Source organism: Ictalurus punctatus, chromosome 10, assembly GCF_001660625.3.
Source record: "Ictalurus punctatus breed USDA103 chromosome 10, Coco_2.0, whole genome shotgun sequence".
NCBI classification, from domain to species: Eukaryota; Metazoa; Chordata; class Actinopteri; order Siluriformes; family Ictaluridae; genus Ictalurus; species Ictalurus punctatus.
The window spans coordinates 12,523,960-12,545,000 of record NC_030425.2 but is presented as its reverse complement, the minus strand read 5'-3'; the positions used below and the strand labels follow the sequence as shown (position 1 = coordinate 12,545,000).

Here is a 21,041-nt window from a genome sequence, read left to right as displayed (position 1 = left end):
GATTGGTCAGAAGGTGTTAAGAAGGTGTTAATTAGCTCCAGGTTCAAGGTTTATATGGACTTGTAAGGCTGATGTTCCATATAAATATAAACCATTTAAAATCTTGGTTTCACTAAGAAGACATTTATTTCCAGTTTTGTAAGAAGTCTCCAGTGTCAGTGCTTTGTAACATTCAGAGATAAAGTTTTTGTTCCCTGTTGTTGATTATTTTCCTGTAACAGCATGTATCACTGTGTTTTATACCTTGAATTAGGTAATACACAAACCGCTGGAATTAATAATATTCAAATAAAGTGGGTAACGACAAGGAACAGTATGTTGACCTCCAAAAGTAACTATATGGAGGATACAACTGTATAGATGTCCCAAACAGTCCCAAGCAGTCCAAATAAAGTCACTTTCAGGATACAGATGCAGGTTGTTCACCCAGAGCTGATTACTGATCTAGTCATACTCAGCTAATTGTCATGGCTGATGTCAATCAAATATAGTGAGACATTTCTGGTGCAAACACCATATCAAGGTATGGATTCCTGACCAGGCCTACTGGGCAAGTTCCTAGAGGTCCTGGCCACCAGAGGGACCTCGATGAGTACAGATTTAAAGTGAATGATTGGGCATTGTCTTAAGTCACACACAACATGTTTCACAGAACTATTAATGTTAAGTCACAGATTCTGAAATATATTCAGAAACGTTATTGGGGTGCAGGACTGAATTTGTAACCTATGAGCGATAAGTTAGGTCCTAACTGTTTTAGCTGGAGCTACAAACACATAGATAACCATGAACCCTCACTTCAAAGGAAACAGAAGATAAAGAATATCACACTAAAATGGTCCCAAAGAAGACTCAACATGCTGTCAATGTATCATTAAGGCTAATCCAACACTCTTAATCAATGTGTAGTGTAGAAATGTATGCATTTCATTTTGCATGTGTTGGGTTGTGGGGTGAGGAGGTCAAGGCTATGTGCATTGGTTCATGCATAATCCCTGAAGCAGGATATGCAGTATTCAACTTCATTTTCTATTCATTTAAGTTATTCAATACATGTCTCATTTATTTCAATTACTATACTTTGACTATCTCACGGTCTCTTTCCATGTCCTCATCACACTCACTCTCTTAGTCATGGACAGAGGGGGTACATGTCCGAGCTGATTAGCTTTACACCCCACCATGTCTTAAGTGTGCCCTTCATCCCCTAACAGAATGACACAACCTTCCATGGCCTCTCCATCTGTCTATTTTAGTCTTTTACCATGGGCCGCGGCAACCAAAAACCTGGTCGTAATTTGTCTTGCCTTCTCTCTTCTCCTCTCTCAGCCTCCATTATGGTGCTGGCTAGTGCACACCTGCATTCACAGACCTGCCGGGGGACATGAAGATGGATTGGCAGAAAGAGGAAGTGGGCCTTGGCTAGCCCATCAGCGGCCCTCATTCAGCCAGACTCCCTCAGACACGGCCCCAAGAGAGAGACTGTGATGTGCCATCAAGCAAGGAGTACAACCACTAACCTAACCCAGATCACATAGTCACGTGACTCAATTCCACAGACGCTCGTGCCCCGTCTACAGCCATAACCTGAAATAGACTAAAGAGCCTAAAAATAAGAAACATTAATAATTCTTTTTTTCCCAACCTGTGCTGCCTGAGGAAAAAACACTCTTGCCAGAAAAGTGGCTCACAAGGGGCTGTGTTTGGTGCACCACTAAATAATTCATATACTTCCTTTAATTTTCCATTTTTAAAGAGGGGAGGGAGAAAGTGCTGTTGAGCTCATGGGATTTCCTGGGACCATTTTAGGCCACTGACGTCCAAATGTTTCTTTTTATTCACAGAGATATGAAGGAAGCACAAGAAATCCTTTGGATTTAGAAACAGTTTTTTATGTTGCTTTTGTAGAATAACAAGCACTAGTGTTTTGCTAAGTACTTTGAAAGAGGCAGATGATAAAATCGGTGTGGGTTAAAAAGGAAAATAATAAATAGAAAAGGATGAAGGTCCATTTCTGGATTTTAAAAAGTTATGAGGAGAGAATTCGCAGAAACCTACTTAGGTGAAGTTTTTTTTCTTTACTATAATCACAAACTCACCCTGACACACACAAATCTCTGCCACTGCCATCACATCTGCATCCTGTCAGTGTCACAGCTCTGTGAATGGTACATCCCGACTTGTACCACCTGACCAGCTGCGACTTCATGCCGAAACACTCAAAATGGCGGTAGGTTCAAGTGCGGCAGTTTCAATTTCGGTGTAATAATTTGTTTAATTGACTATTATTAACGGCTTAAGAATGCAAAATTAATCTGAAAATAAACGAAAGATATACAATACAGCTTAATGTAATTTTGCAGTTGTCAACATCATCTCACATGGATTCATTTAATTCCGAGTCCGAAGACGTGAACAGATCCGAGTAGAATGTCCACGTTCAGGTCTAGTTATTATGGTAATTCTGACATAGCGTGTGCGCAGCCATAGTAAATTAATCAATGTGGCTCATACATGCAGTACAGATCAGCCAACGATATTTAGTCTTGAAAGAATACAAGAGGTTTTTGGTTTTGGGTTTGTAAAGCAGATTTGTAGCGTCTCGTTTACTTCAGACTGCACCTTTCACACAACTTCAATAAGGCAAAGGAACAATATCGCAGCTCGGTGAAAATTGTGTGCCAACAATGATGTCAAAAATGCCATTGCTGAATACAGCAGCGGTAATAAGAGAACAGAATGGAAAAGGCAAAAAGCACACGTTTATTCAGTGTGTTTAATGTAGTGATGGTTGTACCATCTCATGGCGCTGTGATCATCAAATTGAAACTATAAGTGTCAGGATATACTGGGTTATATTTCTTTGTAAATTATATTTGAAACATTTCAGAAGATATTCTGTGGTGATATGGCATTTGTGTTATGGATTATTACATTTTATATAATCGAAAGTTTCATCATTATTATTGTTCATCTTCAGTAGCTGCTTTATCCTGGTCAGGGTGCTGGTGGATCATACACCCTGAATGGGGCACCATGCACACACACATTCATACCTAGGGGCGATTTAACACAGCCAATCAAAGAAACCAAAGAACCTGGACAAAAGCCACACAGACACAAGGAGAGCATGTGAAACTCCACCGACAGACAGCAACTCGAGCTTAGGATTGAACCAGGGACCCTGGAGCTTTGAGGCGGCAACACTACCCTCTGCCTCACCATGCTGCCTCACCATGCTATGCTCTTACCACAATTTCAATACTAACATTATAGAAACTCAAATGAGTACTCAAATGTTTCCCCTTAAATGTGAATGATATTATGGGATACACCTACTATAAATAGCAGGGCTTTGTAGTACAAGCTATTTTCACACTTATAGTTATTTTATTACGTATATATTTCATATTTCATGCCATGCTAAGTAGCCATGTCATCCTTGCCTTCATCTTTAGTCACGTTTTGTATAGAGGCCAAAATCAGCACAGCAGCATTTCCTCACATAGCACACTAAAGCACACTGGTATAGAGATTTGCAGAGAAAATGTGATAATAGGAATTGCACTCAGGTGTGAAAAGCACAAACAATTAAAGAGCATGCAAACACACACACACAAACACAAACACACACACACACACGCATGCACACATTCAAATTACTATTTAGCTGAAAACCATGAGGATAAATTATTATCATCAATCAGATTAGGCCTATTAATACATTTAGAATTACAAATTGAATTCACCATATTTGTCATATTCAATTGTCTGCAAAATTGTTGGTACACTAAATATATAAAGTGCACTGTGTAAATATTTTGGGTTCTGTTGTATTTTATGACATTTGAAAATCTAAAGACTGTCTACATCATATAGTATATATAAGTATGTTCAAACAGACACATAGCACACACACACACACACACACACACACACACACACACACACACACACACACACACACTGACAAACACCAGATCAATGCAGTTAGCACTGGCTGATCATGACAGGCTACCGTGTATACATGTTGATGTTATTGCCTCATCTCGCACTCCTCGGAGGACAGTGATAAGATTTTGAGCTATAGAAACAGACAGCTGTCAGAACGTCTTCCTCTCCTCAACCAAACTGCCAACACCATCCTCCTCTTCCTCCCACTCGGCCTGCAGGGCTCTTTCTGAAACAACCACACACTCTCGCTTCAGCAAGCAGCTGTGCTGTAACGACACGCCGTTCACGTCTGTGCCCATGCCATGCTGAGTGCATCTATATCACAGAGTTTCAGCTCTTTGTTTTGACTACTTGAGTAGTGAATGGAAAGATGATGGGGGTGAGCGCTGCAGCATTGTGTTATAAAATACTTTTGAACCTTCTGAAACAATTCGGGTCTTTATTACAAAGGGGATAGAAAGCCATGTTGTATGTTAACTGAAATGATGAAAACGATTCATCGTATTGTTGTCATTATACTGTGATGATATGAGTGAGAAAGTAGAGCAGGAGGAATTCATATTAACTTCAGTTTAATTAACTTCACAGGACTTTGGTTCTATTTGGTTCTGTTTGTACCAATGCATTTTTTTCCTGTGGCTGAATCTCAAATTGCATACACTACATATATCACATTTTGTGGGGATTACAAAGCCAATTCTATAATATTCTATGTACAAAGCATATGCAGTCTCTATTTTTTTTTTTTAATAAGATTTGTAAAAGCATTAATGCCAGAAAAAAAAATCCTCGCAACTTATAGTAAAAAATGGTACGTGTTTCATAATTCATTTAAAAGAGAAATATTGTCATTATTTCTTTCTACAGTGGTATAAAATTGAAACGTAGCAAAAAAAATATCCTATATCTTATCTATTCATGGACACATTAATATTGTGTACTTAATTCATTGCATCTCACAATATCCAACAATCTTATAACATCTCACGTTTTTTGCCCCTGTTGTACAGCCTGATGTTTTTAATTGTCCCGGAATATGTCAGTTTAAACTCAAACTGAATCTCTACTGAACAATACATTGTGAATTATGTTTTTATTAATTGCCCAAGAAACTACAAAAATGGCTCAGGGATAACTTTACATGACTTCATATAAAGAATGCAATATAAATACTGTATATAAACATAAATATATAATATAAATATGCGTGATCACAGCAAAATGAAACCGCCCCATGGCTTCTTGACATACTGTTTCCACACCTTCTACTCAATAGTCTGCGTAAACTTTGACATTATGTACGGTGAACTGCAATATTACAAAAGTTAAGAAGCCGCAGTGGGGCAATATGATCCTGTAGGTCCGACGTATGTTCACCAAAATGTACCAGGTTCAGTTCAGATTGTGTTTACTTACAGGGCAAGCTGCTAATGTACAAAAAAGTGTGTGTGTGTGTGTGTGTGTGGCTGGCAGAGTGAGATTTCAGTACCTGTGTCTGACCTCGCATTGTTATTTTCTCACTGATTTCTATTTATGACATTATTATTTTCTCTTCGTTGTTTGTGCATGGATTGTATGTCTGATTTTATGTATGAGTGAGTATGTAGGGCTGGTTTGTTGACTAAAGAATAAACAGTTTCCCTTTAGCAGACAATAAAGTCTATTCAATTCTATTCTATTCTATACTATTCTATGCCATGGTAATTATCCTATCCTGTTCTATCCTATCCATTCTCTTCCATCGTATCCTAACCTTACCTAAGCTAACCTTACCTAACCTAACCTAACCTGTCCTGTCTTGTCTTGTCCAATCATATTCATTCATTCCACCCTAACCTATCCTATCTTATCTTATCCTATCTCATACCATTCCATCCCATCATACCTTATCCCATCACATTCCATTCCATTCAATCCTATCATATCTTATCCAATCCTACCCCATGCCATAGCATCCTATTCCATTTCATCCTATCATACCTTGTCCTATCCCATGCCATCCCATCACATTCCATTCCATCCCATCCTATCCTATCCTATCCTATCCCATCCCATTCCATTCCATCCCATCATACCTTATCCTATCCTATTCTATCCCATCCCATCCCATTTCATTCCATTCCATCCCATCATACCTTATCCTATTCTATCCAGAGGAGGGCCCTCAGGGCCAGCAAAGCCTTCTCTGCTGGCCTAGAGATTGTCAGTATCAAAAAATTATATTTTTATAATTTAATATATATTTCATTGATGCTATATGTATTTTACAAACTTCGTACCCATCAGTCTATTAATATAATATTAATGTCATTTCATTGCTATTCGCTCCCTCAATTGTGCAGTGCGACCTGCCCAGTGCAGCTCATATAAATTAGAGCTTTTATCCAATCAGATTTTCCAGCTGTGCTGTCTCCGGGTGAAAAATCGACCCTGAGGCCTTCAGAATTTCGAGTGAATCCCCTCTGCTGTTGAAGCAAATGGACACAATGTTGATGATTGTCATATTCTTTAATCAGATTTCGAATTTGCCATGTTGGGTGTATTCTTTGACGCGCCGGAACCATCTAGCTGGCCTAGCCGCCTACATCACCATTTTTCAACATGAAATCACACAGGTGTGATCGGAGCATGTAACAGTTAACTGACATATAACCAACTAGCTCTTTATTTCGTGGGAAGTTCAGATTTTCAAGTAGTGCTTTAGATTTGTTTTTTTGTTTAGCTTTTTTACTTATCTCCGATGTTGTTGTTTTTTAACTCACAATGGCTGAAGGACGAGAAGAATTTGATTTGGTGGCAGATTTACTGGCAAAGCCTTCCTCTGTCAAGCAGACATTTTCAGCCCTAAAACGCATTAAAACATATTCAAGAAATACAACTTTGCAGACTCGACTGCCAGCATTGGCCTCCATGGCAATCAAGAAGGACCTTTTGATGGAACTGAAATGCACCGATGTACTGTACCACCGTGTCAATGAACTCCTTATAAAGAAGAAAAGGAGGATGGATTTTTTTATGTAACTTTACTAGCCTCGTTGTAAAGTTGTAGTATTGTAGTTGCAGCACGGCTGTGTAAGGTGTCTGTAGAACCGAAACACATCATAGAGGATCGATAGACCTGTTACTAGCTATTTATTATTATTATTGTTTTTATTATTATTGTTGTTGTTGTTGTTGGTGTTGTTATTATTTTTAATATTGATTGCTTTAGATCATTGTTGCTGGTTTTAAAGATGTTCAGATTCAGTGGCCTGGCTGTGGATTTGAGTGTGCATGGTGGCATTTGCGTTTAAGCCCAGTAGCTTGGCTGGAATCAGTAGGGAAGCCTGATGAATCCTGGTTGTTCTGAGTATGTTCTTTTTTCTTAGGTAATGACATTGATTTGATGTGATGTCTATGTGTGATGCAGCATCCTGTCATCATCCTTGATGGTTTTATGCTATCCTCCCACAGTTAAAATCAAAATAGCAGATATGGAGTGGTCACAATAGCGGCTATTAAATAGCCTATAGTCCTAGTGTCATGGTGAGGTTATTTGAAGGTGGTTTAATTGCAGGAGGATAGCACTGAAGGCCTAGTTGTAAAATGCACGGCTCGCTACTGATCCTATCATACCTTATCCTATCCTATACCATGCCATTCCATTCAATTCCCTTCCATCCCATCCCACCATACCTTAACCTATTCTATCCCATCCAGTCCCTTCCCATTGCATCCCATCATATCCTATCCTATCCTATCCCATCCCATCCCATTCTATTCCATTCTATCATACCTTATACTATCCCATCCCATTCCGTCCTATGTTATTCAATCATATCTCATTCTATCATACCACATCACCCTTTAGTAACTGGTATGTGGTGGATGTGATAATATTAATAATGGATGCATTGGGTTCAAAAGCCCGAAAGCCCATTTTATGAGATCAAAAATTGAGGTCATATATACTGCTCCATGAACCAGATTTTTTTTTGTTACAAAGGCACAGAGAAACTCTCTGTTTAGAAAAACTGCTGAACCAAACAACAATTTATATAATCACAACCAGCTATATAAAATGAGTTACCTGTTTTAAAAAGCACAGGGCTACTTAATAACTCCACCATGCAAGCAGAAATGATGCTAATCAATGCTAAATAAATGATTCTACAACAATATTAACATTACGAAATTGATTATCTTAACAAAATAAGCTCTGTTACCATGATTGTATTATTTTATAAGCGTCATTATCACAAAAGCAGACTGCTTTCCATGTAAAAGTTCTGACAGGTAAATTCAATACACATAGCACCAATGTTGAAACTCTTAAATACTACGTTTAGACCAGACTGATTACTATCTCGAGCCATTTCAGTTAGGAAAAGAGTTATTTGAGGAAAGAGTTAATAACAAACTGTAGGCGTAAATAAGTCGTAACTCCTCTCCTGAGGAATCCAAGTCTACATGAATTACACTGAAGCCTTTGGCAAACTGCATATCAAGCAGGATTTTGCAAAACAAACAACTGGCATATCTACTTACCATCAGCATAGAGCAGCAGAGGTTGCTGCTGAAAGATTTAAAGTCAGCCTGGTCAGTGGACAAAGTGTGCAGATATAGCGGAACATGCACACGCACACACACGCACACACACACACACACACACACACACAGAGAATTTGCCTCTTCACTCTTCTCTGCCTCTCTCTCTCTCTATCTCTGTATTTCTACACCATCCCTCATGAGGACACAAATACTTGTGGTATAGTTCATTCAAGGGCATCAGTTATACAGCAAGCTTGTACATGTGCGTAGGTGTCCCAACATGCTAAATACATATGCTATTGTTTAAATGAACATTGATTGCTGCTTGTCATATAGTAGCCATCTCGAATTTGTTTAATTGTACTTGGAGTTTTAAATCTTTCAGTGGCCAGCTGCATAAACAGCTTCTCTCTTTTAAATGTACAAAAACATTCATCTCCAAAATCCCGTGTAATACTGGTAGCTGTTCAACCCTGACTGATGCCCCCTGAGGTTGGTATGTAGGTGCAATTAGTGTCTGAACTACCAGTGGGCCAGCCTTAAATCAACTATGAGTAGAATCCTTTTTTTTCCAATGCTCTGCTTTGCATGCTTGTTGCTACCACTAAGACGTCCCTTGGCATTCTTGAACAAATTTATTTTTATTATTCAAGTGCCCTTTAACACAGAAGCTACTCAAGCTTGGAAGATGTGAAGGGATAATAGAGACACTGTTTTGAGGACCTTCCAGAGTAGTTCATGTTGCTGTATCACTTTCTCGCTTTCTCTCTCTTTAATGTGCACCCTTACAGCTATTTCACAGAAATGTGTGTCTCTGTGGCTGATGTCTCCTGCTTCTTTATGAAGTGGTTCTGTTCTGTCTCAATGCTGCACAGGACTCAGACTGTTTATGTTCACTTCTGTGCAACTGGCGAACAATAACTACCCAGGCTTTCATTTTATAAATAGAGTAATTTAAAGGGAAAATTGAAAGAACAAATGAATTGGCATTTACTGTCACTGGCTCTCCTAAGCCTGCACACTGAAAGCATCTGATCAATTTCTTGCCATATCCCCTACGGCAGAGGCCCGATGAAACGGCTCTGAGCCTGATCTTAAAAGGCTGGGCTTATTGATTTATTTCCCGTTGGTTTCTTTCTAAAAACATGCAGCTTTGGTTTTGACTGTATATGGTGGCCCTCCTGAAGGAGTGGCTATCGGCTAGCAACAAAAACTCACCCCTGGCAGCGTCTTCTGTTCATGGAGGGCATTCTGGGCTTTGATGGCTGACTCGCGGGCACAGTAGGTGAGGAATGCGCAACCTGTGAGACAAAGCAATCAGGGAGACAAATCGAGCAGTCAGCACAGGCTTTGTTTAAACACTCAATGGCAACACAGGACACGACCATTATTGCATTTTATGATCCAAATAACCACAGACACAGCATAGAAATGAATAATCCATGAGGGTGTGATAAGGATCAGTGCTGAGTACAAAACAGAAAAATGTCTCACAAAACTATGTTGATTATTTCATGTGTCTTTTGAGCAGTTGCTTATTTCGGTTTATTGTCCGTGCTGAAAACACGAACTGGCACAAAGCAAGCACATTCCTTACAATGACAGGGCAGGAGCTGCTGCGAGGAGTCCCTGTAGACTGGTTAAATACACGCAGCCCCTTTTCTAATGTGGAGGAGCCTGTCTCATCTGTTCTTCACTGATCGTGTATGTGTGAGTGTGTGTGTGTGCATGTGTGTGCGTGTGTGTCGTAGCTCCAGCCTGAGCTCTATAGATCAGCCTGCCGTCACTGTCCAAACCACCCACATCTCAGCTGGGTGGGATAAACTCTGACTGCTCCTGACAGAGAGATGGTGCCTTGGGGGGGCGTGAAGGGATGCAGACAGTGGGGGAGGACAGGAGTGAAAATCTCATAGCACAGTGTCCTCTTCCAGAACACACTGTGAGACACACACACTCATATATACACATGCATGTGAACAGGCACTGCCAAAATGAGGGGCATTCACTAAGGCAAAGCAGCCTGAGTGAGGCACAGCACTAGAAAGCAGGGCATCATTAATGTGCCCTTGCTCTATGACAGTGACAGTAAACATGCTATAATGGTGCACCTGTGCCAGTGCCAGTCGATGCATTGCCAGGGTTAAGCTGCTTCACTGGCAGCTTACAAACCCCTCAGTGGGGATCACACTTTTATAGGTGTGAAAGTGACTGCTATAAAATGGATCTGTGCTCTCTGCTCTCATCCTTTTTTCTGGCATGTAAATGTACACTCTGGAGACTGGATAGTTTTAGAGTATCCTCTATGCATTTAATAATGTGGAGAGTTGCTTTATTTATTATGCCACCAAACACTAAAGTGAGTGGTGTTAATGTGATATCCGCCCAAAATAATGAAGTATGTAATAACTAATGGGACGAGCCACAAGCAGACCCATAACCAAGACCGAAATTTTAGTCCACATGGCAGAAATGTTGCAGAAAAATCGCGGAAATGGTGAGATGACATAATGTGAGATGTTTACAGGAACTCAAATAACCAATCCTTACAACTGTGGTGTACTGAAAAGCATCTCAGAATGCACAACACATCAAACCTTGATGCAGATGGGCTACAACGGCAGAAGACCACATCAGATTCCACATCACGTCAGCCAAAAAAACATCAATCTAAAGCTGCAATGGGTACAGGACAAAAAAAAACTGGACAACAGGCCAAACAGGTAACATCTTCTCTCATCAACAAGGCATTTCTGCTCACAGACCTGGATATCCCACAAGGCCATGGCCACAAGGAACATAGGTAAAATATCTTTATCTCATAGTCATGAGCTATCTTTTGACTTTGCATTGTGCTGTAAACCTCTTACCTCATATAAACTTCTAGAAAATTACAAAACCTGACCCGTTCCATGCAGCTGAAACAGGCTGTGTCAAAGTAAGCGCTGCGCTTGTTCCAAACGTTGTCCTAACATAATGATTTCCGATAGCAAACAAACAAGTCTGCCAATTGTGTACTTTTGCCCATTACAACTTCTTACTAAGCTAGCACTGCTTCTGATCACATCAAAGCGTTGTTATGTCTATAAAGCTCCAGCCACGTTCCCTGACCCTCAGTTTGAAAGGAATGTTTTGCATCGTGCAATTATGGTACTGTTAAATTGGATGCATTTGCAGAGGCGGAAAACACTGCGCGTCTGGAGCAAATTAACTGCTGCAATAACATTAGCGGGAAAAAAGAAAGAAAGAATAAATATGTGAAAGGCTAAGAAATACAATCTCAATTTAAAAGTGTTTCTCCGTGCTTTAATGTATGGTGTAATACGCATTTGCAGCCCACAGGCACTGGCTCTAACAACTTCATAATTGGAATCCAAACATGTACAAATTACCAGCAAGCTGTTGCATACCAAGTGAGAATTTTTTTTTGGCTGCATGATGAAATTATATGAAATGCAACATAAAAGAACCCTGCTGACATAGCGGCAAGTGGTGGTGGTGGTGTGGGGGGGGGGGGGGTAACACGAACGGTGTAAGTAAATGATCTGCCACAGTGTTTGATAATCACATCTTTCTATATTTGGTGCTTATGCAATGTGAACAATGCTGGCGTGTACAGAATGCTGTCATTTCTAATAAGAAGCTAGATATACTATAGGACTTGTGTACACACTGTTCCAAGCAAGACTCCAGGGATGACTGGAGCTTCATGGAGAGATTAAGCAGGCTGAATGGAGGCTGCTTTTCTGCCTCTTCGCCACTGACAGCATCCATTTGCTGCCTTATTTACGGATGGTCTATTGGAACACCAGTGCTATGCGGCTGCCACTGTACTATGATTCTCAAGTGCTCCACCACATTGGTTCCTAAGCTGTGAGGTACCCATTAAATGTAAATGTCTTAGGGATAAATCTGCCTCTTAATGATTCAATTCTTCTTCTCCTAGCCTAATCACTTTGCAAGCCTCCTCTCCATCAGTTCTGCTTCCCTCTTTCACTGTTATAAAAAAAATTGCCTGGGTTTCTCATCACAGTGTAGTTAGCTTCTAAGTAGTGGGCCAAGGTCTGATGCACTGAACATTAAGTCTCATCAGGCCTTTACTTTGAATGCACAGATCTTAGACACGCTCTACATAATGAACACCACCACCACCACCTACACCACTATAAGAGTTTGATTCTCTACCACGCAATCACCCTAACTGTTCCGACAACAGCATTGTCCCTGTCCAAGCCTAATTAGCTTGTAATGAGTTTTGTAATATAGGCAGTACTCTAGCGTAACCTGTAAAGCTTAATTAAGGCAGGCACCTTTAAGTGTGCCCAACATCCATGCTCCTTATATAGCTGAGAGTCAGTAGGCCTGGAGCACAGAACGCATCTTAGGGCTGAAGCACTTCTTCATTATACAAGCATGGACTGATAGATTTTACATTGGTTTGAGCCCTAACAGACTGCCATGATGTGTTACCTAATGCATAAGAGCGACCCTGGCAGGGTGTAAGGACGTGTAGGCTTCTACAGCTTTCGACTCAATCAACAAATACAGTCATTACAGCCCACACCATAAACACATAATTAATAAAGTGTTTTAGATAAACATGTAGCATTATATTTTTAACGGATGCCTGGAACATCATCACCAAAAGTCAGTAGTGTTTCGATGGAGTCATTATTACAGGTCAAAGAAGCAGGAAAAGTTAGAGAGTGCGAGTCATCACTGCTTGAGTTAATTTTAAGTGACTGTCTGTGGCTGAATTATATTTAAAAGTATATATATATATATATATATATATATATATATATATATATATATATATATATATATAATTTTATTTTTTAACATATAGCAGTACTTGAATAAGCTGGTATAAATAACACTGTTGAGTAGAAAGTGGATGCAAATAATGATGTAAAGTATAATATAATATCAAATTAGCACTTGGATTACGTCTAATCCATTTGGTTTATTTGGTTTTGTATACGTCTATGTAGTACAGTCTTGTACTGTTTGAATAAAGGTACAAAAACAGGAACATATACTGTGCATCACTGAGTACTTAATTAAAAAGAGCCGAGGTAATTCTTTCCATGCACCAATAAAAGCCTAGTTATTAATTATCAATTAAGTGTATCAAGCAATGTAGCTTTAAGTGCGGAAAATAACACTTCTTTTATTAAACACTGTGGAAATAAAATATGACAGTAACAATCTTGCTTGCCAACAAATTTCATTAATTTATGCACAATCTCAGAAAAAATGGTAATAAACTGTATATTTCCTTGCAACTGTTTGTACCTTTAGTAGATATCTATTACATGGTAATGTGAATGTCATTTACCTTAAGGAAATATTTAATGTACAGTATATAACTGGACCTTAAATACCAGTGCTATACTTTTAATTAGCTTGTAGAGTAATATTGAACTTTTCCATGTTTTACATGTACAAAAGATCCCACATCCCAGAGAGAAAGAATGTAGAGTGTACCTGTTGCATTTTTTTAAAAAATCTTTTCACTTAAACTGGCTAATTAATTTTCCTGTGATTTTTTTTCCTTATGAAATCTATTCTATTCTATTTTTTATCTTTAAAAAAGATTCCTTTATTTACTTTAAACGCGTAATAAATTCAAATCTGGAAGTCGAAATTAGATTCTTGGGGGGTTTTTTTCTCATGTTTTACACTGTCCTGCAACACGTAATTTATAGATACTATGTGAGAATTAACTCTGTAGTACATAGAGCGAGAGACAGCTAAGGCGTACACTGACATAAACGTTCCTAAAGTACCTAAAGCCATTTAAATTAAGCAAGAAACAAGAATGTAGTAAGATATGAAACACATACTGTGAAAAAGAAAAAAGATTTCATTTTAATATCACTTTGATTTCAGAGCTACTAATGCATAACACTCAGGTCTGGGGTATCTTAGGAAGGCTTAGTGATCCCGCATCATTCTAACAAGTGAAATTACCTGAGATGCCTCCAACCAGGGTAAACCAGCTCTTCTAACGAAAAGAAAAAGCAACACGGAGAATGCTGGGAGGACGTCAGACATACAGTGTCTGAGTGATGCTATGCAGTGTGGAAAAGAGGGCTATGGAAGAACAAAGAGAAAATGAAACGGCAGCCATAGACAGTGCATCTATCCTCCCCCTTTTCTTCTGTCTCTTTTGTTTCCAACACTCTGTCTCCCTCTCCTCTGCTCTCTCTGTCCACCCCAACACACCCACCCCCCACCCCCGTCTCTCTCTCTTATCTTCCCTCATGCTCTGCTTCCCTTCATTTCCACAGTACAGAAGCAGTCTTTGGGGGAAGGCTGGCAGCAGAGTGGTGATGTCATGCCAGCAGTGCAGCGATGGCAGCTTAACCTATTTTTGGAAATACCACAGATTTCTATTTTTAGCCCTGCTGAGCAGTGTTCCTTTCAAACACATCCCTGATGGGTGACACAAAGAACACTAATAGTATTCCTCTCCGTTTCAACTCTCATTCATCTTCTTCTTCTTTCATGGCATTTAGAATTATGTTAGTAATAAGTATGCTCAAACAATACATTCCAGTCTGGGATGATGGTGATGATGGGGTTAACTTTAAATTAAGTGTTATATTATACTGTGGAAAAGTTTCAATAATTTGGACTATAGTAGCTCTTATCTTATAACATGTCCGTTTCTGTACTTACGTCAGCATTTTGCAGTTGTGATCATTCTACACTTCTGCCCAATCTGCCCCTCATACCTTTACTTCACAGTAAATCCTTTTGTTTCCCTTCATGCATATCTCAAGCTGCCACAGCGAGCCGTCACTCCATGGGGCACCTTCACATTAAAGACACTGTTTGTTTTCTACACCTTTGACAATCGCTCCATCTCTCTCAGTCTGTTCATCTGTTGTGCTTAGCCTCCTGCCTACCTTTCATTTCTCTCCTGTCCAGTTCTGAGAGACAGAAAGAGAAAGGAAGTGAGACAATGTGTGTTTCAGTGATCACAGATTACTGACACTTCCTCCATCACAAAGTTATGGGTTTGTTTTGTTTTTTATGCAAATGTCTGGGAAGATAAAACGGATTTCTCAGCACATTTGCGTCTCTCTTGATCATAGAGTTTCTCTCACTGGAGTTCTCATGAATCAGCTCAAAACTGTGAGTGATTATCACAAGATGCTAAAGCAAATCTCCTAGGTGCTCTCAATTTATTTTCCTCCGATGAATGGATGGAACACAACATTAAAATCGGTCAGCGCTTCATAACTTCTTTTTTTGTGTGTGTCATTTGTCATTTCCACTCCACTCTCAGAAAACAGAAGCACTGAATGCTTTCAATAGTGTACAAATTGACCAGTGCTTATTCAACTCCTACATATAATGACCTGGAAAGAAAATCTGTGAAGTTGTTAAAATACAAGAAATGTCATTTCCTGCAGAAAATCTGGTGTTAGGCCAGATATTCATCTATGCCTCTATTTCACTGTAGTTGCCATGACAATATTAAGCATGGTTTGACGGAAGCTGCTGGCTTCGAACTATCAAAACTGACGAGAGCTGAATTTGTCTGGGCAAAACCTACCATCATTTTATTTGAACATTCGCAATGTTCAAGTTTAGCTTACTGAGCAAATGCTAAATACAGAGGGTGGGGTTTTGGCAGGGGATCCAACAGGCAAGTTCAACAGCCAGTTACAAAACAGATTTGACTTTATTTTGAAGATTTGCCCACTAGTCACAGAGTATTCTAAATTTTCTAGAGCGATGAATTCTAATTAACAACATACTAAAAAGCAAACATATCAAGTGGGTCTCTGAAACACGTTCCCAAAAATGAGAACGGCATTAAACTACATAATTTCTGGTAATAAATGCAAGTCAGCACGGTTGCAAGTCAACAACCGTGTCTTAATGTTTTCATGTTCACAGTTCACATGCCTACAGCAAAGATCCCTGGTCAAGCGATCTTTAAGAGAAGAAAAAGACTTTAGGCTGCTGTCTGGGGAAAAGCTGCATGTATTTAAGAAAGAAAGTCCCTATTGCATAATACATTCCTTTATTTTTGGTTGTTGTGACTAGTTTATCTGTGTCTTGCTTGTTTCATTGTAAAATTTGGTTGGTCTAATAAAGTGGACCTTTTTGGAATCATTTATATTTTTGCATTAATGCCTACATTTCTGTCTTTGTTGAAATAATAATAAATAAAATAAATAACTCAAATAAATAATTATTCATTAAAAAGTCCAATTAAACACAAAATGTAATTCTCCTGCAGTTCTTGGTATTGTTGGAAAATTGGATCATCATGTGCCATAACAACTAGCATTTTTCTTTTAATATGTAGTTTAATTTAAAATTGAATACATAGTTAAGCTATCTAGACTATAAATAAAATCTCAAATAAAACATCCGACACTCTTAATCCAAAATGGGTGAGTGGAAGAATGCCAAATTGATGAGTAGACAATACAGTGATGATTTTTCATGGGTAGTGTTAGGGTTGTGCCGTACCAATTTACAGAAAAAGTATATTCACTAGTTCTTGATCAGTCTTGTGCTGTGACGAGGATGACATTTGCCTAATTTCTCAACCAGATTTAGGTCATATTATATTCAATTAAAAGCTTACATAAATAATCTACTACAGCTCATGTAATAATATTTCAGTGCAGCTCAAGGCAGGTAGCCATCTTAATACTCTCTGGCTGATTCTCATTATGCAGTTTGAAAATGTATAATAGATGACTGCAAACCATCCTGAAAATCAATGCAGTATCAATATAATCCCTCCACCATGCTTCATAGATGGGATGACATTTTGGTGTTGATGTACAGTGTTTTATATGAAAAATCAATTATCAAAAAGATATTTTGTCCACCAAACATAATTAAACACGTTTCCGACATAATAGACCATCACTCTGGTGTAGTATTTTGTGCCTGCACATCTTTACCTGTCAACACAACACCATTTGTGGTTTCAATGTGCAGTAATGGTGCTGAATTTTGTTCCATTTATAAACTGCGTGGCTCACCACTTTAGAAATCATTTAACGCTCTTTTTCGTCTTAATGGCTTCAGAAACGTAAGTTTTCTAAAGTCTTGTGAAGTATCTTTTGATTCCATCATTTTGCAGTTTAACGAAATTGTGTTGTAAAGAGCAGTTAACAAAGAGTTTTATTTTATTTTTTTCCTATGGGAGCGCAGTCCAAACTCACACTCAAACTGATTGGAACTTCTGACTCCAATTAACCTCTTCTGAAGAGGTAATTATCCTAGTTTCACACACTTTTCTATTAATGGCCTTGACTTTTTAAGCCATTGTTCAATACAGATGCAGTAATGTAAAATGTGTGGATTGTTTGTGATATACAGACGTCTTTTAATATTATGGCAATCACATTTATAATAATTTAATTTATAATTATCACCATATATTACCATATTATCATCATATTATATATGACCAACCAAGGCCATTTCTACTATAATCAGTCTGTATGGCACACGAACGCTCTAAATCCAAGTATTTGTCTGCACATGCAACATGCTTACATGAGACAGGGGTTAAAAATAATGCTGCCGTTTTATTATTTTTTTACTTTCATATATTGTGAATGGCTTTCCAGAAATATTTCCACGCAAGTTATAAAGATATTAGCACTATGATCCCAATGACATTAATGCAAATATTTTACTGTAGCACATATGATCATTTGTAATATCAGTAACTATTCTCCATACATGTGAACACTGCTGTCTTCCATACTTTTATCAAAGGCATGGCAGTCACAAAAACCAGAAAGAATGTGGAAAACTGCGTGCAGCCAAAGATTAGCCTTATTTCTCTTTTATCTTGAGAAATTCAGCATTTATCAGGATTTATAATCGGCTGAATTCAAAAGATCACATATCCCCATAATGGTTTGTTAAATATTAAACATCCAAACTTTAATTAAGTGCTAAGGGAGCAATACACTTTGAGTGATCAATCACCAAATATCGCAGGGGTGAATGCTAATTATTAATACCAATATTTGCCCGGGGGCTTGCATTGAACAGCATTAGTCATATTAAATATTGCTGGGTACCGGAGCAGAGCACATTTTAATTGGGGAAAAGCAGGCTGTGTTAAGGGACATGGCAGCTGATCCGAGGAACCGAGGCCTCATACAATACCTAGAACCACTAATCCTCTTCAGTCAAGTCATTATGGTCATGCATTATTATCACACCTAACAAACTAATGCCATGTTTTCCCGCGTGAATTAGCAGCCTGGCCTCCACATCTGATCCCCTTAGTAAGAGGAACCTCTTAAATCACAAGTTAATTAAGAAAACACAGGATTTTACATGAGGCTTGGGTTATAATGAATACCACACTGTAATTTCATTTTGTTGGCCTGTGTAAAGAGGATGTATATAAACAGTAACTATTCAGAATGTCTCATATATATATATATATATATATATATATATATATATATATATATATATATACACACACACATATACTTATATTTATATATATATATATATATATATATATATATATATATATATATATATATATATATATACACATATGCACACGCACACAGACACACACACACACACACACACACACACACACACACACACATATATATATACATATAAATAAAAACCTTTTGCCAACTAACCATGTAACCATGACATATAACTGCAAAGGCTTTTGATGCTTTTGATGTTCATTGCCTGACAGAAATGAAGACAGATTGTAAATAAATAGCAGATGATGAGTGAATTTTCTAATATCACATTTGCATAGCCGCAAAAGCAAAATGTTTGTGTCACACCTACCTATAGAAACATCCAGACAAGAAAGACGCCTCACTTTGCCTGAGGAAACTGAATGCCACTTTCCCGCGCGTGAGCTCAGCGCGAGCGCTTGTTCAACGCACCTTAAGCATCTTCTAGGAGAAAGTAGGATTCATTTTCATCATGAGTAACTTCACGTTTTATACCAGTACAGCATTACTGCTCAGTCATTAAAATTTCGAATTAAAACGTATCTTCCACGGAGGAGCACAAAAAGGTTGATTTAAAGAAAGCTGTAGGTTCTATAGCACTCTGGCCTCATCACAGTCTACAGAACATAATGTCATCACACTGAGATACAGCTAAACACTAAGCAGTGAGATCATGACAGCACTAAAACGAATAGATGATGTTTTCTGAATGCGAACGAATGGACAGACTGATGAAAAATACCTCACTTTGACCCAGATCCGAAAAAGCGTCACACAAATACAGTGAAATGACTGACAGAGTCTTTGTGTAGCTGTCCAGCGTCACGGTGTAAATCCCACAGGTACACTATAGACTGCACGTCAAAAACAATAACACGAGTGAATGGAAAAATTCTATAACAGCTAACTCTTTTTTTTTCGTGTTGTTGTTTTAACTCAGATGAATGACATAAATGACATTCTCATGACGAATGTTTACATTATATTATTATTATTATTATTATTATTATTATTATTATTATTATTATTATTATTATTAACACCTGGAGAAACTGACGACCCACTAATTCCGTGTCACAGCTTTGATTGACATGTCTGTTGTAGCACATAAACAGGTGTAAGCTTTCCTCTGGACCGAGGATTTTTAGGCTATTGAGCAGTGCTGTCCGGGGGAGAAGGGGCGATTGACGCTTTACCTTTGTGCATGCCGGTGTATCGGTCCTTTAACACTGTCAGTTCGTGGATTTTCCCAAACTGTTCGAACAGTGGCTTCAGGTCTTTCTCCTCCAGGTTGCGCGGGATTTGCCCGATAAACAGTTTGATCGCGTCTTGGTCTTTCATGGTGCCGTTCTCCGGGTGGATGGAGATGGACTCGGAGCCGTTCATGGGTTCGGGAAGAACCTGGTGCTGGTAGGGGAGGAGGAGCAGGAAGAGGAGCGGCTGTGGGCTTGGTGCTGCCCCGGGGCCAGGCGCGAACAGGCTGCACGGAACCGGAACCGGAGCGCGTGAGGAAGCAGGAGCGGAAACCGGAGCGGGAGCGGGACAGCTCTGCTGCCTTCCTGCCTCACGCGAAATGAATCTGGCCATCGCGAGCGCGGAGCAGACTGGATAGCAATAATGACAGCGCGCGCGCACGCACGCGCATACACTCGCTCACACACACAAACACACACACGCTCGCTCGCTCTCTCGCTCTCTCTCTCTCTCACACACACACACACACAGAGAGAGAGACGCGCGCACACACGCACGAACAAACACACACAAACACACGCGCAGAGAGAGAGAGAGAGAGAGAGAGAGAGAGAGAGAGAGAGAGAGAGAGAGAGAGAGTACTCAGCTGGAAAAACCCGCGCTCTTTTTCGGGCCAACACACACACACACACACACAACGAGCAAAGCGGATGAAGGAATACTGGAAGGAGCGCACGTTTAGCTACACTCGAGCAACACCAAACGGTGATAAAGTGGAATCACAATTGTTTTAGTTTTTGAGCTTTTAAGCGACATCCAATACGATGTAAATCATTGATCCCAAGTTTAAAACATGTGTTGACCAAA

General features: G+C 39.1%; 1 protein-coding gene across 4 annotated transcripts in view; it reads right to left on the bottom strand.

Moving 5' to 3' along the window:
* celf5a (cugbp, Elav-like family member 5a) overlaps window positions 1-20,791 on the bottom strand; it is a 219,708-nt gene extending 198,917 nt beyond the window's left edge. For all 4 annotated transcript variants that reach the window (XM_017478655.3, XM_053683197.1, XM_017478659.3 and 1 more), the window contains exons 1-2: window positions 20,177-20,791; window positions 9,703-9,785 (exon numbers count right to left, since the gene is read on the bottom strand). In XM_017478655.3, the coding sequence (XP_017334144.1) occupies window positions 9,703-9,785; window positions 20,177-20,567 (474 nt within the window). In that variant the 5' untranslated portion in view covers window positions 20,568-20,791. The remainder of the gene's footprint in view (window positions 1-9,702; window positions 9,786-20,176) is intronic.
* Between the last annotated feature and the right edge of the window lie 250 nt (window positions 20,792-21,041).